A 27,329-nucleotide genomic window follows, 5' to 3' on the forward strand; every position below is an offset into this window, starting at 1 on the left:
GGAATAAAAGAGTCAGGAACAAGAGAAAACCAATGTGGATAAATAAAAATGTAAAGGGGGTAATAAATGGCAAAAAAAAGGCATTTAAGCTACTAAAACAGGAAGGCAGTGAGGAAGCACTAAAAAGCTATCGGGAAAAAAATAAAATATGTAAAAATCAGATAAAAGCAGCAAAAGTGGAGACAGAAAGACTCATTGCCAAAGAGAGTAAGACAAACCCCAAAATGTTCTTTAACTATATAAATAGTAAAAAGGTTAAAAATGAAAGCGTTGGCCCCTTAAAAAGTAATGAGGGAGAAGTTATAGACGGGGATCAGGAAAAAGCTAATCTATTAAATATATTCTTCTCTGCTGTATTCACAGAGGAAAATGAAATGCCAGGTAATATACAGCAGGATGAGATAACTGCCCCAGTACATGTCGCCTGTCTAACCCAGGAAGAAGTGCAGTGCCGCCTAAAAAAAATCAAAATAGACAAATCACCAGGTCCAGATGGCATTCACCCCCGCGTTCTAAGGGAGTTAAGTAATGTAATAGACAGACCCCTATTTCTAATATTCAAGGACTCTATAGTGACAGGGTCTGTTCCCCAGGACTGGCGCATAGCAAATGTTGTGCCAATATTCAAAAAGGGGACAAAAAGTGACCCGGGGAATTATAGGCCTGTTAGTTTAACTTCTGTTGTGTGTAAACTGTTTGAGGGTTTCCTAAGAGATGCTATTTTGGAGTATCTCAATGAAAATAAGTGTATGACTCCATATCAGCATGGGTTTACAAGGGATCGGTCCTGTCAAACTAACCTGATCAGCTTTTATGAGGAGGTGAGCTCAAGACTGGATCGGGGTGAATCGCTGGATGTCGTATATCTTGATTTTTCCAAAGCATTTGATACGGTGCCACATAAAAGGCTGGTACATAAAATGAGAATGCTTGGGCTGGGGGAGAATGCGTGTATGTGGGTAAGTAACTGGCTCAGTGATAGGAAACAGAGGGTGGTTATTAATGGTACATACTCTGAGTGGGTTACTGTTGCTAGTGGGGTACCACAGGGGTCAGTTTTGGGTCCTATTCTTTTTAATATATTTATTAATGACCTTGTAGAGGGATTGTATAGTAAAGTATCAATCTTTGCAGACGATACTAAGCTCTGTAACGTGGTTAACACAATAGAGGACAGTGCACGATTACAAATGGATCTGCATAGGTTGGAGGCTTGGGCTGGGATGTGGCAGATGAGGTTCAACACAGATAAATGTAAGGTTATGCACATGGGGAAGAAAAATCCAGGCTGGGAATATGTATTAAATGGGAAAACACTGGGGACGACTGACATGGAAAAGGACTTAGGAGTTTTAGTTAACAGTAAATTTACCTGTAGCGACCAGTGTCAGGCAGCTGCTGCTAAGGCAAATAAAATCATGGGGTGCATCAAAAGGGGCATAGATGCCCACGACAAGGAAATAATTCTACCACTGTACAAATCACTAGTCAGACCACACATGGAATACTGTGTACAGTACTGGGCACCAGTGTACAAGAAAGATATAGTGGAGCTGGAGAGGGTTCAAAGACGGGCAACCAGAGTAATAAGGGGAATGGGAGGACTACAGTACCCAGAAAGATTATCAGAATTGGGGTTATTTAGTTTGGAAAAAAGATGGCTTAGGGGGGATTTAATAACTATGTATAAATATATAAGGGGACAGTACAGAGATCACTCCCAGGACCTATTTATACCCAGGACTGTATCTATAACAAGGGGACATCCTCTACGGTTGGAGGAAAGAAGGTTTCTACACCAGCACAGACGGGGGTTCTTTACAGTAAGAGCGGTGAGATTATGGAACTCTCTGCCAGAGGAAGTGGTTATGGCAAACTCAATAAAAGAGTTCAAAAGGAGCCTGGACGTGTTTCTTGAAAGCAATAATATTACAAGTTATGGATATTAGATTAATAGGGACAGAACATTGATCCAGGGATTTATTCTGATTGCCATATTTGGAGTCGGGAAGGAATTTTCCCCCTGGTATGGGGCAATTGGCATCTGCTTCATAAGGGTTTTTTGCCTTCCTCTGGATCAACACAGTAGGGACACAATATGTATATAGGTTGAACTTGATGGACTTTGGTCTTTTTTCAACCTTATGAACTATGAAGCCTAATTCCTTTGCTTGTTATGCTGATAGTGATTCGGATGAATCTTTTGTATGTAATTATTAAAAAAACTGAAAATTCAGACCCATTGTGTGATGATTCTATACCAGAGCAAATTCTGGCCTTACATCGCTCCATACGCACCCAATCTGCCGTTTTAACAGCAGATCAGGTGCTGTAGTGTGCAACCTGCGCCTGAATCCACCCAGCTGCACGCTATGTGAGCATAAAAAGTAATGTGTGTCCTGTCCAGTGCAGCCGTGCTTATGTGATTATGTGGCCACTGGTCCTAAAGCACCAGGACTGCCTCGTTATCCCCAGTCCGATCCCACTGTTGCTCTGTTGTTTGCTCATCATCATTTCTTTATGAGGAATTCTAAGAGCTGCCTTCTAGTTCACAATTTGGGCAGCATCCATCATACAAATGCCACTGATTATGATCCAGGCCCTTCATTGTCTATGCAATGCAATACACAGCATTGTAATCTTTATGTAGAATACCAAATCTTTATACACCAATAACATATGCATTGCATTTCAGTAACATAACAAAAAAAAAAAGCATGGAAATTGAAAGATATTTAAATATCTAAATAGAATCCACCTGAAATCTTAAAAATAAATTAGAATGTAAAAGAAGATCTTATTTGTAACTAAATAGCAGTAACGCGTGAGCCCATAGCTCATTCATTCACCTTAGTTTAAAATATGTTGATCAGTATATGCAGACTCAGGAACAGAGGTACCTGCTGTTTATCACACAGCTGTGCTGTTTGCCTGGAGGGGATATTGGCTGAATGCATTGATCTTTTGTGTTCTGAATTATCCTCAAAAACAATGGATCCCAAAGCTTTTTGTAATGCAAGACTTTGCACCCCCAGGGATCTACCATCACCTGGGATTTTAATGGGTTTGAACTGTGTACCATCTGTCATCTAACAGGAAATGAGAAGACATGTTTCCCGATTAATGACGTCTGTGCACATGTAGTATTTTTATCTTCTTTCCAATATTGAAAACTGTATAGCCCTTTTATTCAGTCTAACTGTTAAATATGTCAGTATTCACTGTTATAATGCGACATTAAAGAATAATTATTGTTGGGACCTGTAAGGGCAAAAAAGGTCATCTGCTATAACCTTCTAAGAAAGATTGCCCAGTGAATCTTCACGGCTGTTTGCATAAGACACAAAGGGGACATTGTAAGGATTTAACGTTTTAAAAGGTCAACCAATAAATACAGCTGAACTAAAATAAATGAAGAGGTTAATATAAGGAATATGAAAGTAAAGGAAAAATATATACTGATCAGTTTGAGCTCTGCAGAATCCAATGTAAATGATCTTGAAAAAGGATTGTCTCAAATATCCAGCGTGGGCATGCAAACCCGCTAACTGCACACCTAACTTTACTGAAGACAGGCATGTTGAAGGGACTTGAGAGGTATTGAAAGCTTGCAATCTATATTTACTCAGTTAGCCAATAAAGGTATCATTCAAACTCCTCTAAGTGTGTGTGAGAATGAATATATAAAGTGTGTGAGCATGGATGTGCAATTGTGTGTGAGAGCATGGATGTGTAAGTGTGTGTGAGCCTGTGTGTGTAAGTGTGTGTGTGTGAGCATGGATGTGTAAGTGTATGTGAACCTGGGTGTGTAAGTGTATGTGTGAGCATGGATGTCTAAGTGTGCGTGAGCCTGGGTGTGTAAGTGTGTGTGAGCATGGATGTGTAAGTGTATGTGTGTGAGCATGGATGTGTAAGTGTGTGTGAGCCTGGGTGTGTAAGTGTATGTGTGAGCATGGATGTGTAATCATGTGTGTGAGCATGGATCTTTAAGTATGTGTTTATGTGAACATGGATGTGTGTGTAGTTTCCAGTTACACCCCTGAGTAGACTTAAATAGATAACAACATAGAGGAGGGAGTGTACATGTGCAACTAGATAATTAAGGACACCTAATGATTAAAATAACAGCTGTTGAATCTTGGGTGCAGTATCTATAAATAAGAAAGACTGGATTAATACACAACACAGTTAATATACATATATTTTCTGAGTACAGAGTAAACATATTATGTCAAGAAATGTATACAATACTTTAGTGTAATGAACTTGAGATAAAATAAATGTTTGTGTGTTAGATATAACAACTAGTCAGCCAAATAAATGGTTACCCTATCAGTGATCACAGGGGACCATAAGAACGATAACATAACCATAAACATAATATAAACATAAGCATAACCATAACAGCAGATATGTGGAAATTCTTATCTGATAAAATAACAACAGTTACTATGAGTAAAATTAACAAATGCAAATTTCAGATTTATTCTGAATGTTCCTAAAGAATCTATTACAAAAGAAGTATCCACAGATTTATTACCGTAATTATTATTATTGATTAATATGCAGCAAGTTAACATTTTGTCAACAAAGTTGATTTGTTAGAAGCAGGAAAAATGGGCAAACGTACAGATCTGAGCGACTTTGACAAGGGCCAAATTGTGATGGCTAGACGACTGGGTCAGAGCATCTCCAAAGCTGCAGCACTTGTGGGGTGTACCCAGTCTGTAGTGGTCAGTACCCATCAAAAGTGAACCGATGACAGGGTCATGGGCAGCCAAGGCTCATTAATGCACATAGGGAGCGAAGGCTGTCCCATGTGGTCAAATCCAAAAGATAAGCTACTGTAGCTCAAATTACTGAAAACGTTAATGCTGGTTCTGATATAAAGGAGTCAGAGCACACAGTGCAACGCAGTTTGTTGCAAATGGGGCTGCATAACCGTAGACCAGTCAGGGTGCCCATGCTGACCCCTGTCCACTGCCGAAAGTGCCTACAATGAGCACATGAGCACAAGAACTGGACCATGGAACAAGGGAAGAAGGTGGCCAGGTCTGATGAATCACCAGGATGCACTATGAGACTAAGACACCAGATACCACAGCATACCTTCAGAGGTCTAGTGGAGTCCATGCCTTGACGGACAGGGTTGTTTTGGTGGCAAAAGAGGGACCTACACAATATTAGGCAGGTGGTCATAATGTTACCGCTGATCGGTGTAAATGGAATCTTCTTCTGTCTGTTATTATGCAAGATAGAAATGCTACTGTACACCAATGTGTGGTTATAATAAAAAAATAAAACAAAATATTTGAAATATGGCCTTTTGGATATTAACCAGTAAACACTAATCAATAGATATCTAAGCTAGGAGCCTTGTGTATATAGTCCCCTATATCACATTCAGAATTTAATCCTCCTGGTTTTTGGGTTGCAAGATAGAAAATCCAACATACCTCTCTTTTTCACTAAAACCCATGTAAGGTCTTCTTGGTGGCTTTATAACCACTTCAATACCACACCAAGGTATTGAAGTGGATGTTGGGGTCTAGCCTTGGAGTCATTTATTTTATGATAAATCTCTGGATTGTTTATGGCAGGCGCCTTGGGGTCTATTTATTCAGCATCAGTTGGAATAGCTGGGCTGCAGAACATGAGCCTCAATGTCAGAAACTTTCAGCCACATCAGGAAAAGATTTATTTAATTCTGAGTAATTTTAGGATCAAATTGTCTGTGAGCACTTTTATTATTTTAAAATGTAAATTCATCAGTTGAACCGAGCAATACTCCAATAAAAGTGAGGTTTTTTTCACTAAAGGAGAGGTTAAATTAGTGTTTTGAAGAATATTCTGATTTTAATTGCCTTCACTACTCATTATGAAGGGCCAGCCCTGGAAGTTTTCTCTTGCAAGAAGAGCTAAACTGGTCCTGTATAATATATAACATTCACTGATTTAATGATAGATTACACATGATCTGCCAAGCCCTTCCCGTTGCAAAGGCTGATTTGGGTGAGGCCTTTGTAATGGAAATTACAGGTCTCCCTTTAGTAAATCCACCCCAAAGAAAACTCATCCTTTGCCTTCTCCATTTAAAGGTGTGTTTCTAATAGAATGTTTTCAGTTTGTTTTTGGCCTCAAATTTAGTTAGGAAAGAAATCGGGGAGGGGGGGCGTTTTTAATTCGGGAACGAAATTCGTTGCAGTGTGCCCACATTCACTGTCCCTCTCTCGTTTACTCCCTCTCTCACACACTAAATGCTTCCATACCTTCTATGCCGACCAATTTGGCTTCTGCCATTCACTTCCGCTTCTTATTATGCTTCATCTTCTCTCTTCTATAAAGAACAACAACTTATGGAAGTGGTCGGCAGAAGCAAAAGTGGTCGACAGAGAAGGTAGGGAAACATTTAGAGAGCGTGAGAGAGTGAATGAGAGTTTTAGAGAGTGAGCGAAGGTGTGAGTGAAAGGGCCAGTGAATTTCAGATGAACATTCTAAGCTTTTAGCTTCAATTTCTTGTTCTTAGACAGGGGGTCTGGATTCATTTTCATGGCTTTGTACATATGGCTGAATTAGCCAAAATTTGGTCAATTAATAATTTGTACGAATATGAATGCACAAGTCCAGTTTCTACCTGCTTTGATACCATGAATCATTTTGTAACTAAACGCAGTATTAGAAATATCCCAGAAATATTAATGTTTGAATGAGTATGCATGATTGAGGGAATGAATCTGTAAATGAATGAGTGTGTGTGTGATAGCATGGATGCGTAAGTGGGGGGCATGGTACAGGGTGGCTGTAAGTGATATGCAGACCCCATACTGCTGGCAGCATCAATACACAAGGGGGGCAGCAAGCCAGGTTTCAGCATGTACTGGCTGACTTGGCATGATAGGAGTGTGATTGCTGTCAATCACAGTCCCATTATGCCTAGGTTCGAGCATTTACTGGTTGCCTGGGTATGATAGGAGTGGGATTGCTGTTAGCAATCCCACTCCTATCATGCCAAATCATATTGTTGAATTTTCTGTCCAATTTTGGTGTGTTACTTACTTTTTATAAAAATTGGACAAAAAATACAACAATATTAATTTATATATGACTGTTGACAGCAATCACACTCCTATCATGCCCAGTCAACCAGTACATGCTGGAATCTGGGTATGCCTGAGATTGCGGTTAACAATCATAATATATATGTATATATGTTAACATTATTACATTTTTTGTATAACTTTGGTGTGTAACTTACTTTTATTAAAAGTGGGGGTTTTCATTATTTTTTAAAGGTGGGGGGTCATTTTCAGCTTCAGCTAAGTGAACCCTGAATTTTCCGTTTCAGTCCAGAATTTTCATTTTTGTGCATCCCTGGAATAAATAGAACTATTTCATTTTTACTTATCCAGAATCCTGAATTTATAGTCACAAAACTTTCTAGGCCCAAAAATCAGTGAGAGGAAAAGTAAAGGTTTTTTGTATTAAAGGCTAAAAAAAAAACTTGGAGAAAAAACTTGGACACCCCTGTTATAAAGTAACCCATCGTATTTATTCCTAGAAGATTGTTGGCGTTACTAAGGGGTAAAAATAATGAAACAAAACCAATTATTTTGAACAGTCTTTAAAACGTATGAAACATACAGAAGATGTTCTACTGATAGCAATAGAACTAGCCGGCCCAGTCATTGAACCGGAAACAGTCATTTATTATCTTCCACACTTGACTAGATGGTGTAACGGCCAATAAGAATTGTTGGTTGAACTTAAGTAGCTTATTTCCATCATACTTCACGGATCCATGGGTAACAATCAATGTTTTTTTGGCCTTGGGTAGCTTGCGCTTGAAAACCAGAAAAACGGTATATATATGTATTGGTTATCTTTACACGAAAAACAGACCTACTTTAAATAAGTGGCCACATGATCATAGGGCAGCAGGAATTAAGGCTCAGGCATTTTATTAAGAGGGAAATTATTATTATTATTATTATTATTATCCTTTATTTATATAGCGCCAACAGTTTACGCAGCGCTTAATACAATACATAAATTCAAGGGATATGACAAGACAAGAATTGACAGACTAAGACAAACCGATACATTTGGTGGAGAGAGCCCTGCTCGCAAGCTTACAATCTAGAGGGAAATGGGGTGACAAACATAAGGCTTAGAGAAAGGGTGAGAGGTATTGTGGGGGTTGTATCGATGACAAGGAAGTTCTAGCAGCTAAGATGGTATGCTTCTCTGAAGAAGTGGGTTTTTAGATGTTTCTTGAATGTTGGGAGGGAGGGAGAATGCTGAAGGTTCCTTGGGAGAAGATTCCAGAGATATGGGGCAGCTCGAGTGAAATCTTGTAGACGGGAAAAGGAAGAGGTGATGAGTGAGGAGGAGAGCCTTAGCCCATGGGAGGAACGTAGGGATCGAGTAGGAGAGTATTTGCTAATGAGGTCAGAAATGTACGGAGGAGCAGTATTATGGATGGCCTTATATGTCAGTACCAGGATCTTAAATTTAATTCTAAAGGTAATTGGGAGCCAGTGGAGGGTTTCACAGAGGGGGGAAGCAGAAGAGGAGCGACGTGCAAGGAAGATGAGCCTAGCAGCCGCATTAAGGATAGACTGTAGAGGAGAGAGTCGAGACAGTGGAGTGCCAACCAGAAGAGTGTTGCAGTAGTCAAGACGGGAAATGATAAGGGAATGAACCAGGGTTTTTGTGGATTCTTGGGTGAGGAATGGGCGGATACGAGAGATGTTTTTTAGGTGCAAGCGGCAGGATCTGGCGAGGGACTGAATGTGAGGGATGAAGGAGAGGTTTGAGTCAAGGATGACCCCAAGGCATCGGGCCTGGTTAGTAGGAGAGATAGTCGTGTTGTTAATGGTGATAGAGAATTCAGGTAGTGGAGTGGAGATGGAGGGAGGGAAGATAATGAGTTCAGTTTTAGAAAGATTAAGTTTCAGGTAGTGTTGTGACATCCATGAAGAAATAACAGACAAGCAATTGGTAATACGGGACAGGAGAGATGGAGAGAGATCAGGAGAAGACAGGTAGATTTGGGTATCATCTGCATATAGGTGATACTGGAGGCCAAATGAGTTGATTAGTTTGCCAAGAGATGAAGTATAAAGAGAGAACAGCAGAGGGCCAAGGACTGAACCTTGGGGGACACCAACCGAAAGTGGAAGGGGCGATGATGTCTTGCCAGAGAAGTTGACAGAGAAGGAACGGTTAGACAGATATGAGGAGATCCAGGAGAGAGCTGTATCTCGAATGCCTATAGAAGCAAGTGAGTCTAGAAGAAGGTGGTGATCAACAGTATCGAAAGCAGCAGAGAGATCCAGTAGAATTAGAATAGAGTAGTGACCTTTTGCTTTGGCAGAGAGCAAGTCATTGGAGACTTTTGTTAGAGCTGTTTCAGTAGAGTGAAGGGGTTTGAAACCAGACTGTAGAGGGTCAAGGAGGGAATTAGAGGAGAGGAAGTTAATGAGGCGGTTGTACACAATCCGTTCAAGCAGCTTAGAGGTAAAAGGAAGCAGAGAGATAGGGCGGTAGTTAGACAAACAGACGGGATCTGAGGAAGGATTCTTTAGAATTGGTGTGATTAGCGCATGCTTGAAGGCAGATGGTACAGTTCCAGATGATAGAGAAAGATTAAATAGGTGGGTAAGTGATGGACCAAGGGATGGATATAGAGACTTTGTAAGGTGTGAAGGGATGGGGTCAAGGGGACAGGTTGTTGGGTGAGAGGAAGAAAGAAGAGTGGCTATCTCTTCTTCGGTTGTAGGGGAAAAGGCAGTTAGTATAGTAGGAGTGGAGAGAGTGGTGTTGAGTGGTGTAGGAGGGAGTTGTAAGGAAGAGAGGTCTTTTCCAATAGTCTCGATCTTCTCTTTGAAGTGGGCAGCAAGATCTTGGGCAGTGAGAGAGGTTTGGGGTGTGGGTGTGGAGGGACAGAGAAGGGAGTTGAAAGTAGAAAAAAGGCGTCGTGGGTTGGAAGAAAGAGAGGATATGAGAGTGGAGAAGTAGAGCTGTTTGGTGAGAGAGAGGGCAGAGTTGTAGGTGTGGAGCATGAATTTATAATGAGTAAAGTCTTCGCTGGATTTGGATTTTCTGAAATAACGCTCAGCCGTGCGGCAGCACTTCTGAAGAAACCGTGTGGTTTTGGTATGCCATGGTTGGCGTTTAAATTGTCGGGGGTAACTTGTAGTAATTGGAGCTATGGTGTCGAGGGATGAAGCAAGTGTGTTGTTATAAAAAGAGGCTGCTGTGTCTGGGCAGGAAAGGGTTAACATGGAAGGTAAGAGAGGTTCAAGTGAGGCTGACAGTTGGGTAATGGTATTGTCTGGTAATGGCCTACAAGTATGAGGTGAACGCTGTAAGTTTGTCTTGTTAGGGGTTAGCACTGGAGAAAAGGATAGAAGGTGGTGGTCAGACAGAGGGAACGGGTAGATGGAGAAGTCTGAAAGGGAGCATGATCTGGAGAAAACCAGATCAAGTGAGTGTCCCTCGGTGTGCGTAGGGGAATTAGTCCATTGAGAGAGACCAGAGGAGGATGTCAGGGAGAGGAGTTTGGAGCTAGCAGAGTTGTTAGATATATCTAGAGGAATGTTAAAGTCACCCAGAATAAGACAGGGGATATTAGGAGAGAGGAAGAAAGGGAGCCAGGCAGAGAGGTGGTCAAAGAACTGTGAGGTAGGACCTGGAGGGCGATATATGACAGCAATTTGAAGAGAGAGTGGAGAGAAAAGACAGATTGTGTGAGTTTCAAAGGAACAGAATGAGAGGGAGGGAGGGCTTGGTATATTCTGGAAGGTGCAGTGAGGTGAGAGAAGGATGCCTACACCACCACCCTTTCTGCCATCAGGCCTAGGAGTGTGGCTGAAGTGTAGTCCTCCGAAGGAGAGTGCAGCAGAAGCAGTAGTGTCATGGGAGGGGATCCAGGTTTCAGTAAGAGCTAGGAGGTTAAAAGCATGGGATAGAAAAAGGTCATGTATACAAGCAAGTTTGTTGCATACCGAGCGGGCATTCCATAGGGCACAGTTAAAGACGGGAGGTAGCTTATGGTTGGAGATGATAGGAATAAGATTGGTTAGGTTGCGCATGTTGATTGAGTTTGCTGGTTTAGAGTGATAGGAATAGGGAAGACTATGTGGGGGACAGGGGTAGTAGAGCAAATATAGGTAGGTTTCACATATAAAGGTTTAGTGTAGAGGTACTGGGATAGCTTTGACGGCAGACAGATGGGGAGGGATAGGATCTGGAATGCTTTAATAGGGAGTAGTGGGTAGTAAAGGGATCTACCGTTTGGTGCCCTCTACTGGCGTGTTCCAATAGAGCTGGTACTTAACTGTCTATATATTAGAAAACCACTGGGGCGGGTGGGAGAGGGGCAGGGAGGGCGGGCGAAAAATCCCAGTTGATTGTGGGGAACATGAAGGTGGGTATTGCAGGTTGTGAGGGCTGTAATAGAGAGTGTTAAATAGTGTTAAAGTGGACGGGGGCAGTAAGAGGGCAGATATAGGAGATAAGGGGTTAGTGGAGCAGAAAGATAGAAAGTAAAATATAACACACTTAAGTAGTGACAGGCATGACATAAATTTTACCAAATAAAAACAAATAAAACAATCAGTGGAAAAATGTGTTAGGTGGGATTCAGGATGCGGCAACAAAGGCCCTCACAAGCAGTAAAATAGAATTTTCAGATTTTTTTTTATAGTGTATATGTTTTATTTGCACACCAAAGGTCTACCATACAAAGCTTTCTGTATAGTTTACTGCATATGACAAGGTCTATCTCATCCACAACTAATGGTTTTTAGTGAATGGATAGTGACAGAGTAAACATTCAATTTATTATACCCCCCGAAAATGTACAAATATACATTATTTTACATTGAGATAAAAGATGGAATGTCAAAAAGCAGCTACAAAAGGATATAAAAACTTTATTAACTTTACTCTTCAACAAAAATGACATGTTTTTCTTTTAATTTATACATTAACCCATCCTAGTTTATTGCAAACAATGGTTGGGGTTACTAAAGGGTAAAACTGAGAAACTTCTTTTGAACAGTCTTTAAGATCTATAAAACATACATAAGGTGTTCTACCATAACAAACAACAGTAGAACTAGCTGGCCCAGTCATGGAAACGGAAACAGTCACTTATAATCTTCCACACTTGACTAGATGGAGTAGTGTGAATAGTCAATAAGAAGTTTTGGTTGAAGTTATGTAGCTTATTTCCTTCATACTTCACAGATCCATGGACAACAACCATAACGGTTTTCTGGCCTTGGGTAGCTTGCTCTTGAAAAACATAACACATGTATTAGTTATCGTTATATGAGAAAAAGACCAAAAATAACAGTGTAGCAGTAATTAAGGAGCAAACATATTTACCTTCCACATGTACATAAGCTATGAGGTCGGCTGCTACTATTCCAGTAGTCAGCTGAGTTCTATGATTAGTTTTAAAATAAGGGCGGTAAAAATGCACATATCAATAAGTGAAAACAAATTCAAAATGAGGACCAACTGATTTTCACGAAAATTATGCATTTCATATTTGAAGGGTTGTTTTAAATATGAAAACACCTTACCGTGGACAGGCTGGCTGTCAAACATATTGATTTGGAATTGACTGGATGGCAACATCTCAAAGAACTCAACTAATGCATCACGCCCAGAAACAGCGTTTCCATTCCAAACCATGGTTGCTGTATCGGCATAAAGCTTTATCAATTGCTGCAAAATGAATGAAAAGCACTTTTTAAAAAAAATTTAACACATTCCCAAATCATACATCACTTTAATAAAGTCACATAAGAAACACATAGCGTTTAGATATTACATATTTCTAGACCCATATCACACTATATGGATATACCAGGGAAGTCTGAAGTTACTACTTCCCTCTTCTGGAAGCCTTTGTAGGTAGAAGAGCAGAAAAGACCAATTAAAACGCTTATTTCCACCAAAGATCTTGACTTCCTTGAGATAAAATAGTCCCTTATATTGAATCCAAAACAGGTTATTTTAAAGGCACTTTGCGTGAGGGTGACATGATGGAAAGCATCATTTGAATAAATTGTCCTTAACCCCTTAAGGACCAGGCTGTGTTTTACCTTTTGTACCATTGGGACCGAGGCTGTTTTAACACTTTTGCGGTGATCGTGTTTAGATGTAATTTTCTCTTTACTCATTTAGTGAACCCACACAAATTATATGTTGTTTTTTTCAGGACAAGAAGGGCTTTCTTCAGATACCATTGTTTTAATCATTATCTAATTTCCCATAAAAAAAATAAAATATGATGAAAAATGTAAAAAAAACCCCACATTTTCTGACTTTTACCCCAAAAATCTTTTACTCATCCAAAAAAGCTAATGAAAAAACCTACTAAATATATTCTACTATTTGTCCTGAGTTTAGAAATACCCAATGTTTTTATGTTTTTTTGCTTTTTTCTGCACGTTATGGAGCATTATCTACTACAAGTAGCATTTTGCTATTTCAAAACCATTTTTTCCAAATCTGGTAATTCTTCCCCCCATGTGCCATTTCGGGTATCTTTGAAGCCGGCCAATGCAATTTACCCCATCAAATCATATATTTTTGAAAACTAGACACCCCAAGGTATTTCAAATGCTTTAACTCTTTCCATGCACTAATTCTACCACCAGTCTTTGTCAAACTTTGTGGCAGTAATTTATTTTGTGTTTTTTATTGCTAAAATTGCTCTTCAGGTATGGATTTACAGATCCTGGTATACATCACTTTCAAACAACACCCCAATATGTGTTCAGCAACATCTCCCGAGTACAGTCATACCCCCCCATGCATGGGTTTGTCGGGTTGTTTGGGAGGTAAAACGCCACACATTTAGGAAGTGCACATTTTTTAACTTGGAACTTTTACATCTGGTCATTCTGCCCCCATGTCCTAATGGGACCATCTTTGAAGCCGGCTAATTCAATTTACCCCATCAAACCATATATTTTTGAAAACTAGACACCCCAAGGTATTTCAAATGCTAGTATTTTAACCCTTTCCATGCATGAGATTCTACCACCAGCCTTTGCCACACTTTGTGTTAGTATTTTTTTTTTTTTTTTTTTTTACACAAATTGTACTTTGGGTATACATGTATAGCTCCAGGTATATGTCACTATCAAACAACACCCTAATATGTGTTCAACAACATCTCTCGAGTACAGTGATACCACCCATGCATGGGTTTGACTGCTGTTTGGGGTTAAAAGGCCACATTTGGGAAGTGCACTTTTTTTTCCCTATTTTGGTCAGTCTGTGCCTATGCCCTATCTTTGAGCCTGGCCACTACAATTTACCTCATAAAACCATATATTTTTGAAAACGAGACACCCCAAGGTACTTAAAATGGTAGTATTTAACCCTTTCCATGCATCAGATTCTACCACCAGCCTTTGCCACACTTTGTGGTAGTATTTTTTTCACACAAATTGTACTTTGGGTATAAATTTATAGCTCCAGGTATACGTCGCTATCAAACAACACCCTAATATGTGTTCAGGAACACCTCCCAAGTTCAGTCATACCCCACATGTATGGGTTTGTCTGGTGTTTGGGGTTAAAATGCCACATTTTGGAAGTGTGCTTTTTTTTTTTTTTTTCCCCATTTCGGTCAGTCTGTGCCTATGCCCTATCTTTGAGCCCGGCCACTCCAATTTACCCCATCAAACCATTCATTTTTTAAATTAGACACCCCTTGGGTATTTGAAATGCTTTTATTTAAATTTTTCCACGTCAGGATTTTTGGGAAGATACAGCGCTAATTTTAGCACTTGCTCATAATAATAAAAAAAAATTATTTTATTTATTTTACTCTTTTTGGATTTTTTTTTTTTTTTACATTTTGCTGGAACTGGATAGTTCCTCTAAAGCATAATTTTTAAATGTTACCATGTTTTTTTTAAGCTTTTTCTTTTTTTAACTATTTTACTAATCACATAGTGATTAGAAAGCTGGGCCCCATTGACTTGTATGGTTGAATGCAGTACCTGTATTCAACCTGCAAGTGGAGCCAGAGTTCTCTAGAGGGTCTGGAGACTGTCTAGCGAACTTTTTCAACTTTATTGTTTTTTTTCCCGGGCCGCCGCCAAATTGCGGGTGGCGAAGTCTGCGTGCAGCTGCGGCTGTGACCGCTCTCCGGAGCGGTCACAGCCCGCCCTGGGGTAAGTATTTGGTGTCGCTGGATGCCTCCTGATCGAGGCATTCCAGCGACACCATTGAAGTTTAGGAGGTGATCGTTGATCGCCTCCTAAACGCTTTTAAAGCGGGCGTCAACGGGATGTTGACGCCCCGGGGAGGGGCCAGAGATGGACCATCATGCCGATCTCGGTGTTGCTGAATGTCGAGGCATTACAGCAACACCGTTTAAGCTTAGAAAGTGATCATTGATGACTTTCTAAGCTTGTTTAAGTCTGATGCCGTGTCAGGCACGTCATAGGTCGTTAAGTGACTGTTTTGCATGACGTGCCTGACCCGGCAATGGACGTTAAGGGGTTAAAAGGAGATCTATGTTATATATATATTATTTGATATCTATATTTTAGATATTTTGTATCACTTCCTGAGGTGACAGACTGGAAAATGGGTTTGCCTACCCAATCTCCGAAGTGTGTTTTGGGGGAAAGCTGACAAATCATCTGTCCTGCATTATGTTGAGAGCTGTGAGAGGCTACGTGCCCAATGTTTCTTGTAAATAAGAAAAATGCCAAAAATAATGGATAAAGCCCCTACAAAAGCATACTTTTCTGTCAAAACTCTCAGTAATAAAAACAGACTTCCTCACACTTTATTAAGGTTCAGCTCACTCTACTATACATTATTGACAAACTGTGTTGAGCTGGCCCTGTAGTGGATGCTTCATGTAACCAGCTTTACATAATGCCTTTATAGTATGTCATGTAAAGTGAGATGAAAAGATCCAATTCCCAACAAAACTGTAGTTAAGTCAATAAACTAATGCAACTCTTCACTTTTGCCTGATTAACCCCTTCGTGACAAAGACTGATTTTATTTTTTGTACCCTTCGTGACAAAAGGCTGTTTTAACATTTCTGCGCTGCTCGTGTTTAGCTGTAATTTTCTTTCCCATTTACTGAACCCACACAAGTTATATATTTTTTCTTTCAGGACAAGAAGGGCTTTCTTTAGATTACGGTGTAATGAAAAAACCTGCTAAATAGATTCTACTATTCGTCCTGAGTTTAGAAATACCAATTTATGGTTTTTTCTGCACGTTATGGGGCAATAAGTACAGGTAGCGTTTTGCTATTTCAAAACTATTTTTTGCAAATCTGGTAATTCTTCCCCCCCATGTGCCATTTCGGGTACCTTTGAAGCAGGCCAAGCAATTTACCCCATCAAATCATATGTTTTTGAAAACTAGACACTAGAAAATGCTAGTATTTTAACTCTTTCCATGCACTAATTCTATCACCAGTCTTTGTCAAACTTTGTGGTAGTCATTCTTTGTGTTTATTTTTACACACACACACACGTTTTTCAATGCTGAACATTGGCATTTGGTGATCCACTGCTCATGCCCTATTTGGTATATCTTTGAGCACGGCCATTTCAGAATGTCCAATAAAACCAAATACGTGTGCATTTTTTTAAATTGGAAATTAGATGTGTCAAAAAAAATTGTTTTACTTATCACATCGTGATTAGAAAGCTAGGCTCGGGAACAGCATTTGTCTTTCTGGAAAGTTTACATGAATACAATACAGAGAGAGAGTGCATGAAGGAACAGTCTCTGAAAGCAAATGCCTGCGTACAACATGTGACCAAAGCTAATGTACAGAACAGAAACATGGTGATGAGGTTGCAACTCATTTGGCTATTACGCTTTAAACGTTTAAGAATACTTACTCTCCTCCTCTTGTCATAGGTATCATAATACAGAGGGACAAACTCCTCAGCGGCTCTGCAGGCCAGGTCAACATCACGTCTGAAATCCTGACAAACACATTAAATCACATCTTTTGGTTAGAAATTTTTCCACCTTTTTTAGAAAAATTTGGGGTCTAAAAACTGGGTGCGTCTCAAACAGCGGTGGAAGATTTTTTTTTAAACCGGAATGGGGACCTGCTGCTTACGTCTGTGTTGCTCAGCAGCTTCTTTTGATCTGTCCCAGCGACACAGCAACCCAGTGGAGTCACACATCACATGACATGACATGACTCCGCTCCTGTTCGAGCAACACAGAGGGAAACAGCGGCCCCCCACCGAAGTCTGCGAGCGGCACCAGAAGATCTGCAGTTCAGTAAATGAATGAATGTGTGTGTGTGTGTGTAGGGGGCACAGGGAGGCTGAAAGGGATGTGCATGTACTGGCTGCCTGAGCATGATAGGAGTGTGATTGCTAACAATTGCCAGCAGCTAACATCAATCACACTCCTATCATGCCCAGGCAGCCAGTACAATAACTTAATGTAATATATATTTTTTAAATTTCAGGCCCCAAAATTAAGGTGTGTCCTATACATGGGAGCGTCTTATACTTGAGGAAACACGGTACATTACAAATAAACTCATCTAGCCAGGTCAATTCCTACACCTGTCAGACTTGAGCTCGTTTTTGCCGTTACAGTAGAAAAATCTTCACGTGAGACCAGTTCCATCCTCAAGGACCTTCTACAAATATTACACGTTCCTATATCTTATGGGTCTTTAGATCACAGTTAACTTAAACCGCTTTATAATGCAGGAGTAACCAGGCTAAACAGCCTAATTTAGGTGCCGGATCACAAATATACAGCAACACCCAGGAATTTCATACAGGACAGTCACAGTGATTCGGGGTGGACATGTTTTCTACATAGCAACCTCACAAACACAGTTCGAGTCACAAGTTTATCGCTTCTAAAACATTTTCAGTCAGCAGAAACGCTCATGAAACACACAAGAAAAACCCCTCTAACGACTTACAAACGAAGACATCGTGTCCACTCCTATTCCCTCACAACACGCCAATCAGCAGCGCAAGCGGCAGCTTCCGTTCCACCGCTGAATTTGTGCTCCCGGAAACAGAGAAGCCGACTTATTCGTTCCGCCTGCTCTTACCTTCTCTGCAGCAGATGGCGATGTAGAGTTCCGTGGATCAGGGGCCGTGTTAGTGCTTGCGGATGTGCCGCGGTGCAAACGTTTTTATTATCGATATTAATGCGCAGCAATAAACTTACTTTGGAGAGAAATATGTAACGAATTGTATGATGTCAGTGATGTGAAATGCTTTTTTAAAGAGCCTATGAGATTTAATTTAGCCACTTTCCAGGGCATGCAGCTGTAGCTCAAATTTATATTCACCATTATTTATTAAACTGCTTCACAAATTAAATTGGTCAACATCATACATACACTATAATCACGTGACACCTGGGTTATGTTTACTGCACCCTTAATGGAAAGATGCCACACGATTCAGTGACCAGTCTGAAATGTTTGCTAAAAAATAAGCCGGACCAGCCATAGTGCAAACTTGGCTCATATCCAATGGACCAGTCCCCCACGATGCCTCCTGGGTACCTTTTTTTGCTGCTTGTGCTATCCTAAGTGTTAGCGTGCGGCCGCCGACCGGATACACACAACTGGAGGCAGCAAGAGTGTCGCGTGCAGCCACGTGCTGCTTTATTAGGTGATCTATTAGGTTACATTAGTATAATATTATATATCAACAAAGTATAACAAATGTAATTAAGTTTCATAAATATTGGGAGCTGGAGTGCTTTCGAAGCATGTGTGCTAGAGACTGATAGTATAACATGTAGTTGAGTTGAAGTCTCCTGGAAGTTTTAGGGAGTCTCTTGCAAATGTGGTTGCTTCTCCTCCAGAAGCGCGCAAGAATATCTCTGATTTTACAGAAGTGCCCCGGGAGTCTTGGTTAATGGAGCTGATACAAGGGAGAAAGATGAGGAAAGAGGACAGAATGACAAGAAGAGGCAAGAGAAGAACCGAGGTTGCAGAAAAGGACAAAGAGTGACATGGAAACGGTCGGCAGAGAAGGTAGGCCGACATTGAGGGAGAGACAGTGAGAGAGCGTGAGTGTGTGAGAGTGAAAAAGCAACAAAATGCAAACAAGAATTCAGAGTTCTGTGCTTCGTTTACATTTGTTTCGTTGCCAACAAAATTGTCACCTTTTGTTAACGTTCTTACAATTGCGCAAGTCTAATTTGGACTAAAAAAATTAACCAACAAATGTTAAGAATACAAAAAGAATCATGCAAAACAAAACAGGGCTCTCTCCACCGAATGTATTGGTTAGTCTTAGTCTGTCAATTCTCTTGTCATTGTCTTGAATATATGCGTTGTGTAAATTGTTGGCGCTATATAAATAAAAGATAATAATAACCACAATGTAACATACAAAATTGCTATCTGTGTTATAAATGCTACACATATTTTGTCTTCAGGGATATTTGACAGCATTAAATTTAGGAAGTCTTTCTGGATTCTGGGGGCAGAACTCCATGACCCCTACAATTCTCAATAAGCCCATTCTCCAAACTTGGGACCTCTGCTTTAGTCATCTTGGTCAAGTTAGCTTGAGCAATATAGCTGCCTGTTTGGCACGGCTCAAACCTTTGTGAGTAGATCCTAGTATCTACCACTCTACACAATTCTACCCCACTTCACACCATTATAACATGGATGGTTTGTCAATCTCGGTCTTAACTGGTTATCGGCTCTTAGTTTTTCCACATGTCTTTGCCTGTTACCTAACCAAGACCTTATGATGTTATTCTACCCCCATGTTTTAAAACCCCTTAATTTATATTCTTGAAAGAAAAACAACAGGTATTGGCCCATGTAACGGTTATTTAAGGCTGTATAACTTCTGTCTCAATTAAAATATGATTTACAAAGAAGAAAAAGAAAAACACTCAAACTACTGTTGTCAGAGGACATCATATAATCTGATTCCCTGTTTTACTTTATATTAATGTTGCTAACTGCATGTTTCCTAAAAATAATTATTTTTTTGTAATTAAACGCAGGTTATAAATACCATGCATGAATATTGTTCAAGCGTAGGTTGCAGTGTTTATCTAATCTCAGGTCATATATAGGTCATTCGATAACACTAATGGGGGAAAATCAGTTTAAAGGATTTAAAGCGTCATTGCATTGTAAATCTTAATCTGTGCCTTTGGTCTGCAGACTGAACAGTGATTTGAAAGGTTTATGACACGTCTCAGTTATGTTCACCAAGTGGCATTACTGTGCGATGAAGGTATGAGAGCCCAGGGAAAGTTTGCAGAAAATGTAAGGATTGTTCTGTGTCACCTCCCTGGACCCTCTAATACTGATGCTGATGTATCATGGAGATTCAGCCTTTGGAAATAACCCAGACAAGTGCATAGAAACTCTAATGATATAACTCTGGGTTTACCAGGTGAGGAACCATCACGCTAAACAAGGGTGAGTGATATTATTTCATAAATCGAATTGTAACTGCATCAACTTTCTCACAACAAACATCTCAACTTGTGTGTAGCTACATGTACTTGTGAATTGTTTAATTAAAAAAAAGATTATAAAAATGAGAATACCTTGATTCGTTATGGATCAATAAGTGGTTTATTGTAACCCTACATGTGCCAGAGTGGTGCGTAATGCACATGCAAGAAATGCTTTAATCACCTGTAGGGTTTCTGTTGCAAACCAGTAAATATGCATTGGTTGTGTATGATGAAATATGAAGAGTAGATAAGATCAACTGCTTTAACGCATAAACAATTAAAGATGCCCTAATCTACTCTACTGTGCTGTATTTCAATGGGCAGATTACAGTTATTCAAAATAAGGCTTTAAATAGGCATTGATTTGAACAACTCTGATTTCCTAGAACCATCACTGTATTTTAATTAAATCTATTGTAAATTCTATCAGTCTACACTATTACGGTGGAATTTTCAATATCAAATGTTCTAAAGCTCATTTGATTAGGTTCCTCCTTACCTGTTGTTTTTGTATGTCATCTCATTATGTTATATGTTACTTATGGTATATATGATGATTAATGATAATTGATGCTGTCTATCCTTTGACAGCACTGTGGAATCTAATGGGGTAATATAAAATAATAAATCATACATAATAATAAATCATAAAGAGCTTCCTTATCAGCATTAGGAAAGATTATATGCTTTCTCTTGTGATTGGTTGTGGGACTAGGTTGGGACCCAGGGATTGTAGTATATTGTTAGGTTAATTCCTTTACATCCACACTGATTTATTTTGTGTTAGGTGAGACCTAAATGAGGCCAGAATTTGGAAACTGGGCATTCATAGGTCACACCATCATGTATGCAGAATAAGTAGGAGCTCCTACTGTATACGATACTATGGTATTTTTACCATAGTTAAATTCATTGGTTTATATAAAATTAAATCTATAGGCTAGAGTAAAAAGATTCTTTTTTTTGGTTTGCTTAAGACCCCTTAAAACTCCCCCTGTGGCCATGGGTTGGAAAACTGAACAAGTAATTTATATCATAGTCATATCATAGCACTGCACTAGGGGGAGCCACTGACATATAAGACTACATTAGTTCAAGCAAGTTGTAGTGGGTGGGATTTACTGCATTGAAAGTGAAAGATTATATATATAAAAGACATATATATATATAGACATAAAAACAATAGAAAAGATCAGGAATAAGGAAAAAATAGGAATATATATTTTTTTCTCCTATTTTTTCATTATTCCTGAACTTTTCTATTTCTTTTTTTTTAATCTTTTTTCACCATGGCTTTACCCAATTTTCCAGTGGCTAGTGTTTGACTGTGCTGTCCAGAGTTGTAGACTTTGGACAGTCTGAATGTTTGTCATCTGTTTTACATGCTATTCGTCTTACAGCCACCAGGGCACTGTATAATAGCTGTGCTGTGTTTATGCACATTCATATGCACGTTCATATGCACATAATAGCTTTACGCTACAAATAAACTTAGATGAAAGGTTTAGAATGAAATTGAAAATTTTACAACAGTAAAATAATGTTCCCAAAAATGGAACAGCTTCTTTTTATGTGAATGCTATTATCCAGTGTGGCAGTCCAAATCTTAGAAGAGTTTAGGAATAATGAGAAGCGACGGTTTAAGATATTATCGTATGTTACAACATAAGGATTAAACTAGACAGCAAAGCATTCTGGGAATGTCATTTACTTACGTACTCAGCATGCTAACTATAGAGCATTGTTCCTCTCATTCTTGTTTTTCTTCCATGTCAAAGCCCTGTTCATTTCATTAATATATTGTGCATGCATTCTTAAAATACATTCACTTATATAAAACAGCCATTGTAACCAGATTATCAACCAAATACTTTAATATCTGGAACACAGGAAAATCGAGATTTTTAGGCCATAAAGTCTGGAGCAGACTCTACATTCACATTCTATAACTATTTGATAAAATAATAATAATGGCTGCAAACACAACGTGCCATTGGAACACAAGAGTGATGGGAGTGATAAAGGGCCTCTGTTTGCCTACAAGGATATTCCATTAAAAATCGCACAGTTTATGAGCAGCCGGAGAGAAAGCTGCTGGAGAGAAAGTTGCTGGAGAGGTGAGAAGTAAGCAGGTGCGGGGATATGTATGTATATATGTTTGTTTGTATGTGAGCATGAATGTGCTTGCATAAGTGTATGTGAGCATGGGTGTCTCTGCATAAGTGTATGTGAGCATGGGTGTCTCTGCATAAGTGCATGTGAGCATGAATGTCTACGTATAACTGTGTGTGAGTTTGGATATGTAAGTATGTGTGTGTGTGTGTGTGTGTGTGTGTGAGCATGGATGCGTTAGTGTCTGTGTATAAGCATGGATGTGTAGGTGATGTGAGATGGATTATGTGTTAGCATTAGTGGTGTGAGAAGGAGTGTGTTTGTTAGAATGAGTGTGTACGCGTGTGTTAGTGAGTATGAGTAAGTGTATGTAAGTGTGTTTACATATGTGTGCCAGAGTGTATGATGGAGGGAGGGGCAAGGGGTAAAGAAGACACAGACAAGTTGTTTGAGGACAATAATGGCACAGACCAGGTGTTTGGGGCAAAGATTGCACAGATAAGATGTTTGGGGGTACTGACAAGCTGGGGCAAAGATCCCCCGATCCACCGATAAGCTGCTTGAGGACAAAGATGTCATTCACAAGCTGTTTAGGGCAAAGGTAGTACTGTGTTACTTAGTGCCACCTATCTTGCTTTCACAGCAGGGTCCTGTGGTTTATAGTTACACCCCAGTGGCCAGCCGGATGCTACATAAGCATAAAACGTAACGTGTGGCCGTGCATATCCAGCCATTTGCCCCACTTAAAGTACCGGGGCCACCTCCTGATCGCCAGTTTGACTCTTTTATTAAAAATTACACATTTTTTATGATTTACTAACAAATTAATTTATGTTAGTGATGGCATTACCAGATAACTAAGACACTGTCTTTGGCTCCTGTTTTCTGAACTGTGTATGATCAACCCATATTCTGTTGAAGCTTCAGTGATGGTGTCGGCTGAGGTTTTATGTACTTAACACATTTACATTTTAATGGAATATTTCTGGCTCTAAAAAAACTCAATATTCGCTCATAACATCAATGAGTGAGAGCTAGTTAGTGAGATGTGAGAAATTTAACCCTGAGTTGAAGCAATTTAAGCTTTAATCCTGTATGCAAATTAAGATATTTAAAAATGAGAGATACTACTGTGGATACAATATATTTTTATCAAAAATATGGCATGCAGAGCTTTAAATAACGTATATGATTTAGTGTTTAGATCTTTAAAGTAGGTCTGACATAGCTTGTTATCAAATTAAATTGGCATTGCTTTAAATTAACACAACTAACCATATGTGCAGGGCTGTAACTAGAAACCACTGGGCCCTGGTGTGAAAAATTGCCCCAGGCCCCCCAAATTTACCAGCTGGTCTGTGCCATCATTGCCCCTTGCCCCCTTCCAACATACAACATATTTAAAATCCCTTGCACAAATTACACAATTACACATCCATGCTCATACACATATATATACATATATATACCATATTGGCTCGAATATAGGCTGCAAACGAAAATAGGCTGCACCCTTTAAGTTTGGTGCTATTTTAAAGAAAAAAATACACATGAGTGGAATAGTAAAACAGTATTTTATCTAATGAACAGGAATATATGTATTTTAACATTTTTGGTATCTATTATACAGTTTGTCAGCATATGTTATATACAAATAGAAAACCACTAGCTATTTTAAGGTCCCCCCCCCTTAATTCATAATTCACCTTAATTATAGATACGCCACTCTGCCCCCTGATATGCCACTCTGTGCCCCAGATATGCTTTATAACCCCTGATATGCCACTCTGCCCCCAAATATGCCACTCTGCCCCTAATATGCCTTATAACCCCTGATATGCCTTATGCTACCAGTTGCTGTAAAACTACATCTCCTATAGTATATAGCCTGGAAAATACTTTCAATTGGGATGTTTATGGATCCTGACTGGACAGCATGTAGTTTCTCAACATCTGGGGAGATACCTGTTGGCTTACACTGCTCTAAGCACCAGGAGAAAACAAACATGGATAAAACCTGCTTACTGCAGTTTGATTAAAAATATATTGATGTCAATGAAAAATAATTTTTGAGACGGTGATATGTAATCTTTGTTCCTCTAATAGAGTAAGTTCTTCTAACATTTTCCTGCTTTTGTTACCAGAAATACCCTGGAAATGGTCCCCTAGCCAGTCTCCTGATCTCAATAGAGTGAAGATCCAAGTATCTCTTTGTCAGCTGGCACCGTTCTCTGCAGGACTGCAATGCTCCAGGAGCCCTGGCAATTTCATAGGTTTGAATTAAAATGTACTAGTTACCCAGGATGGACTGAGACTGACTACCTCCCATTCTCAACATTCTCTTCCAAGATATTCCTTTGTTGGTCACTTCTGGTATTTCTTAGCTTCCCACATCTTGTAAACACTGTTCCATACAAAGTGGGAGTGGTTGGACCCTGGTCCTGTGACCCATTATTTTCTAAAGCTCTTCCAAATGTTGCTGCCAAGTTAGCTGTTGAACGCATCAACAAAGATGCATCTTTAGACCTTGGACTTTTGTTAAACTATGTGATTCTTGAAGAAGATTGCCAAACCTCAACAGCCCTTTCAACCTTTCTTACATACTCTGGGGTGGCTTCAGGGTTTATCGGTCCTTCCAATCCAGGGTATTGTGATGCTGCTACTTTATTAGGCAAGAACTGGAACAAGGCTGTATTTTCTTGGGCTTGCATTAACTATGAGTTGGACAATGTAAAAAGTTACCCCACTTTTGCCAGGACGCTCCCTTCACCCACTAAGGTACTTTTTAATGTGATGAAGTATTTCCAGTGGGCACATGTTGGGGTCATTTCATCCAATGAAGATATCTGGAGGGACACTGGCAGGAAGGTAGCCAATGCCCTCCGTAGTAATGGCTTGCCAGTGGGAATTGTGGTTGCGATGGGAGAGAACAAAAAGAGCGTCCGAGAAGCTTTAGAAGAAGTCCGCAAGGTTGACAACCTTCGCTGTAAGTTTTTAGGGTTTCTTATTAGTGATAATTTGTAAATAAATATGTGTGTGTGTGAATTGGGAGCTACACGTTCCATCAATCTCACAGATTTATGTAATAAACCATGGGTTAATGGTGAGTTAAGATGAAACATTACATCAAATAGAATTATCTGTATACATACACTTTTGTGTGAAAAAGAAAGTACACTCTCTTTGAATTCTATGGTTTTACGTATCAGGTATCAGGACATAATAACAATCATCTGTTCCTTTAAGGAGATCTAAAAATTAGTTAACTACAACCTCAGATGAACAACAACCCATAACACATTACACAGTGTCATGATTTATTCAACAAAAATAAAGCCTAAATAGAAAAGCCATGTGTGAAAAACTAAGCACACCCTTACTGTTTCGATAGGAATTAAGATGCTAAGTAGCTGACAGGTGCTGCTAATCAAATGCTCTTGATCACTGATCAACAGAAAGTATGACCACCTCTGTAAAAGCCAAAGTTTTAGCAGTTTGCTGGTCTGGAGCATTCAGGTATGTGTTAATACAATGCCAGAATCTAAAGGCCTCAGTTAGCATGTTAAATGTTAACGTTGATGACAGTACAGTTAGAAAAAGAGTGAACAAGTATGGTTTGTTTGGAAGGGTTGGCAAGAGAAAGCCTCTTCTTTTTGCACACCAGCAAATCTGCAACAGAATAGCTGAAAAAAGAAAAGAATCAAGGTGTTGGAAGGGCCCAGTCAAAGTCCAGACCTCAACCCAATTGAAATGTTGTGGCGGGACAAAGAGAGAACTTTGCATAAAGAAATGCCCTCAAACCTCAATGAACTGAAGCAACGTTGGAGAGTGGGCTGAAATTCCTCCACAATGATTTGAGAGACTAATAAGGTAATACAGAAAATGATTACTCCAAGTTATTGCTGCTAAAGATGGTTCTACAAGCTATAGAATCATAATGTGTACTTATTTTATCACACATGGCTTCTTCATTTTGGCTTCATTTTTGTTGAATAAATCATGACATGGTGTAATATGTCATGTGTTGTTGTTCATCTGAGGCTGTATTTACCTAATTTGTAGAACTGCTAAGGAACAGATGATTGTTATTATGTCCTGTAAAACCATATAATTCAAAGAGGGTGTACTTTCTTTTTCACACAACTTTATGTATATTACAGTATATTACTATTTATTCACTGCTAACAGACTTACTTAACAGTTTAGAATATACTAAAAGAGGTGGTACAATAAATGCTGTCATATAAAAAGTACAGTATTCTACGAACCTTTTAATTGAGTTACAATAGCTATGAATACATTAGGAAAGGTGATCCCTGTCCCATAGAAGTTACAGTCTAAATAGTTGTAGGGAGTGGGCAGGCATACAGATATAATCAGGAAAAGGAAAGTGTTATTTACATATGAGTTCTTCATGTAAAGTCATGGTTTTTAAGTCACTAATTCTACAATTAACAGGTGTTCTTTTAATTTGCGTTTGGAGTTATGGAGAGATGTGGTATGGCATTCCAAAGATTTGAAGAAACGAGGGAAAATGGCCCATAGTTGAGGTAGAGCAGTAGCTGTTTAATGAGCAGAGAAATGCCCAAAATGCCCACTATGAATGGGGTGTAGAGAGTGTATAGGTGTATGGTGCATTTTGAAGGGGATGTGCTGTTTTATAAGAAGCCAAGGCAATTGGGATTAATGGTGTTTTTTAGGAGTGAAAGCATATT

General features: G+C 39.4%; 1 protein-coding gene across 1 annotated transcript; it reads right to left on the minus strand.

Annotated features, from left to right (window-relative positions):
* Positions 1–12,124: 12,124 nt before the first annotated feature.
* On the minus strand, positions 12,125–26,857 carry LOC149298115 (NTF2-related export protein 2-like). The gene is made up of 4 exons (XM_089487693.1): positions 26,843–26,857; positions 16,914–17,000; positions 12,597–12,741; positions 12,125–12,303 (listed from the first exon to the last, which is right to left on the minus strand). Exons 1-4 carry the CDS (start codon positions 26,855–26,857, stop codon positions 12,125–12,127), a joined length of 426 nt encoding a protein of 141 aa, XP_089343819.1.
* Positions 26,858–27,329: the final 472 nt, after the last annotated feature.

This window comes from Sceloporus occidentalis, unplaced genomic scaffold (genome assembly GCF_023333645.1).
Source record: "Sceloporus occidentalis isolate IW3139 unplaced genomic scaffold, rSceOcc1.0.p SCAF_34, whole genome shotgun sequence".
In the NCBI taxonomy this organism is placed as follows: Eukaryota; Metazoa; Chordata; class Lepidosauria; order Squamata; family Phrynosomatidae; genus Sceloporus; species Sceloporus occidentalis.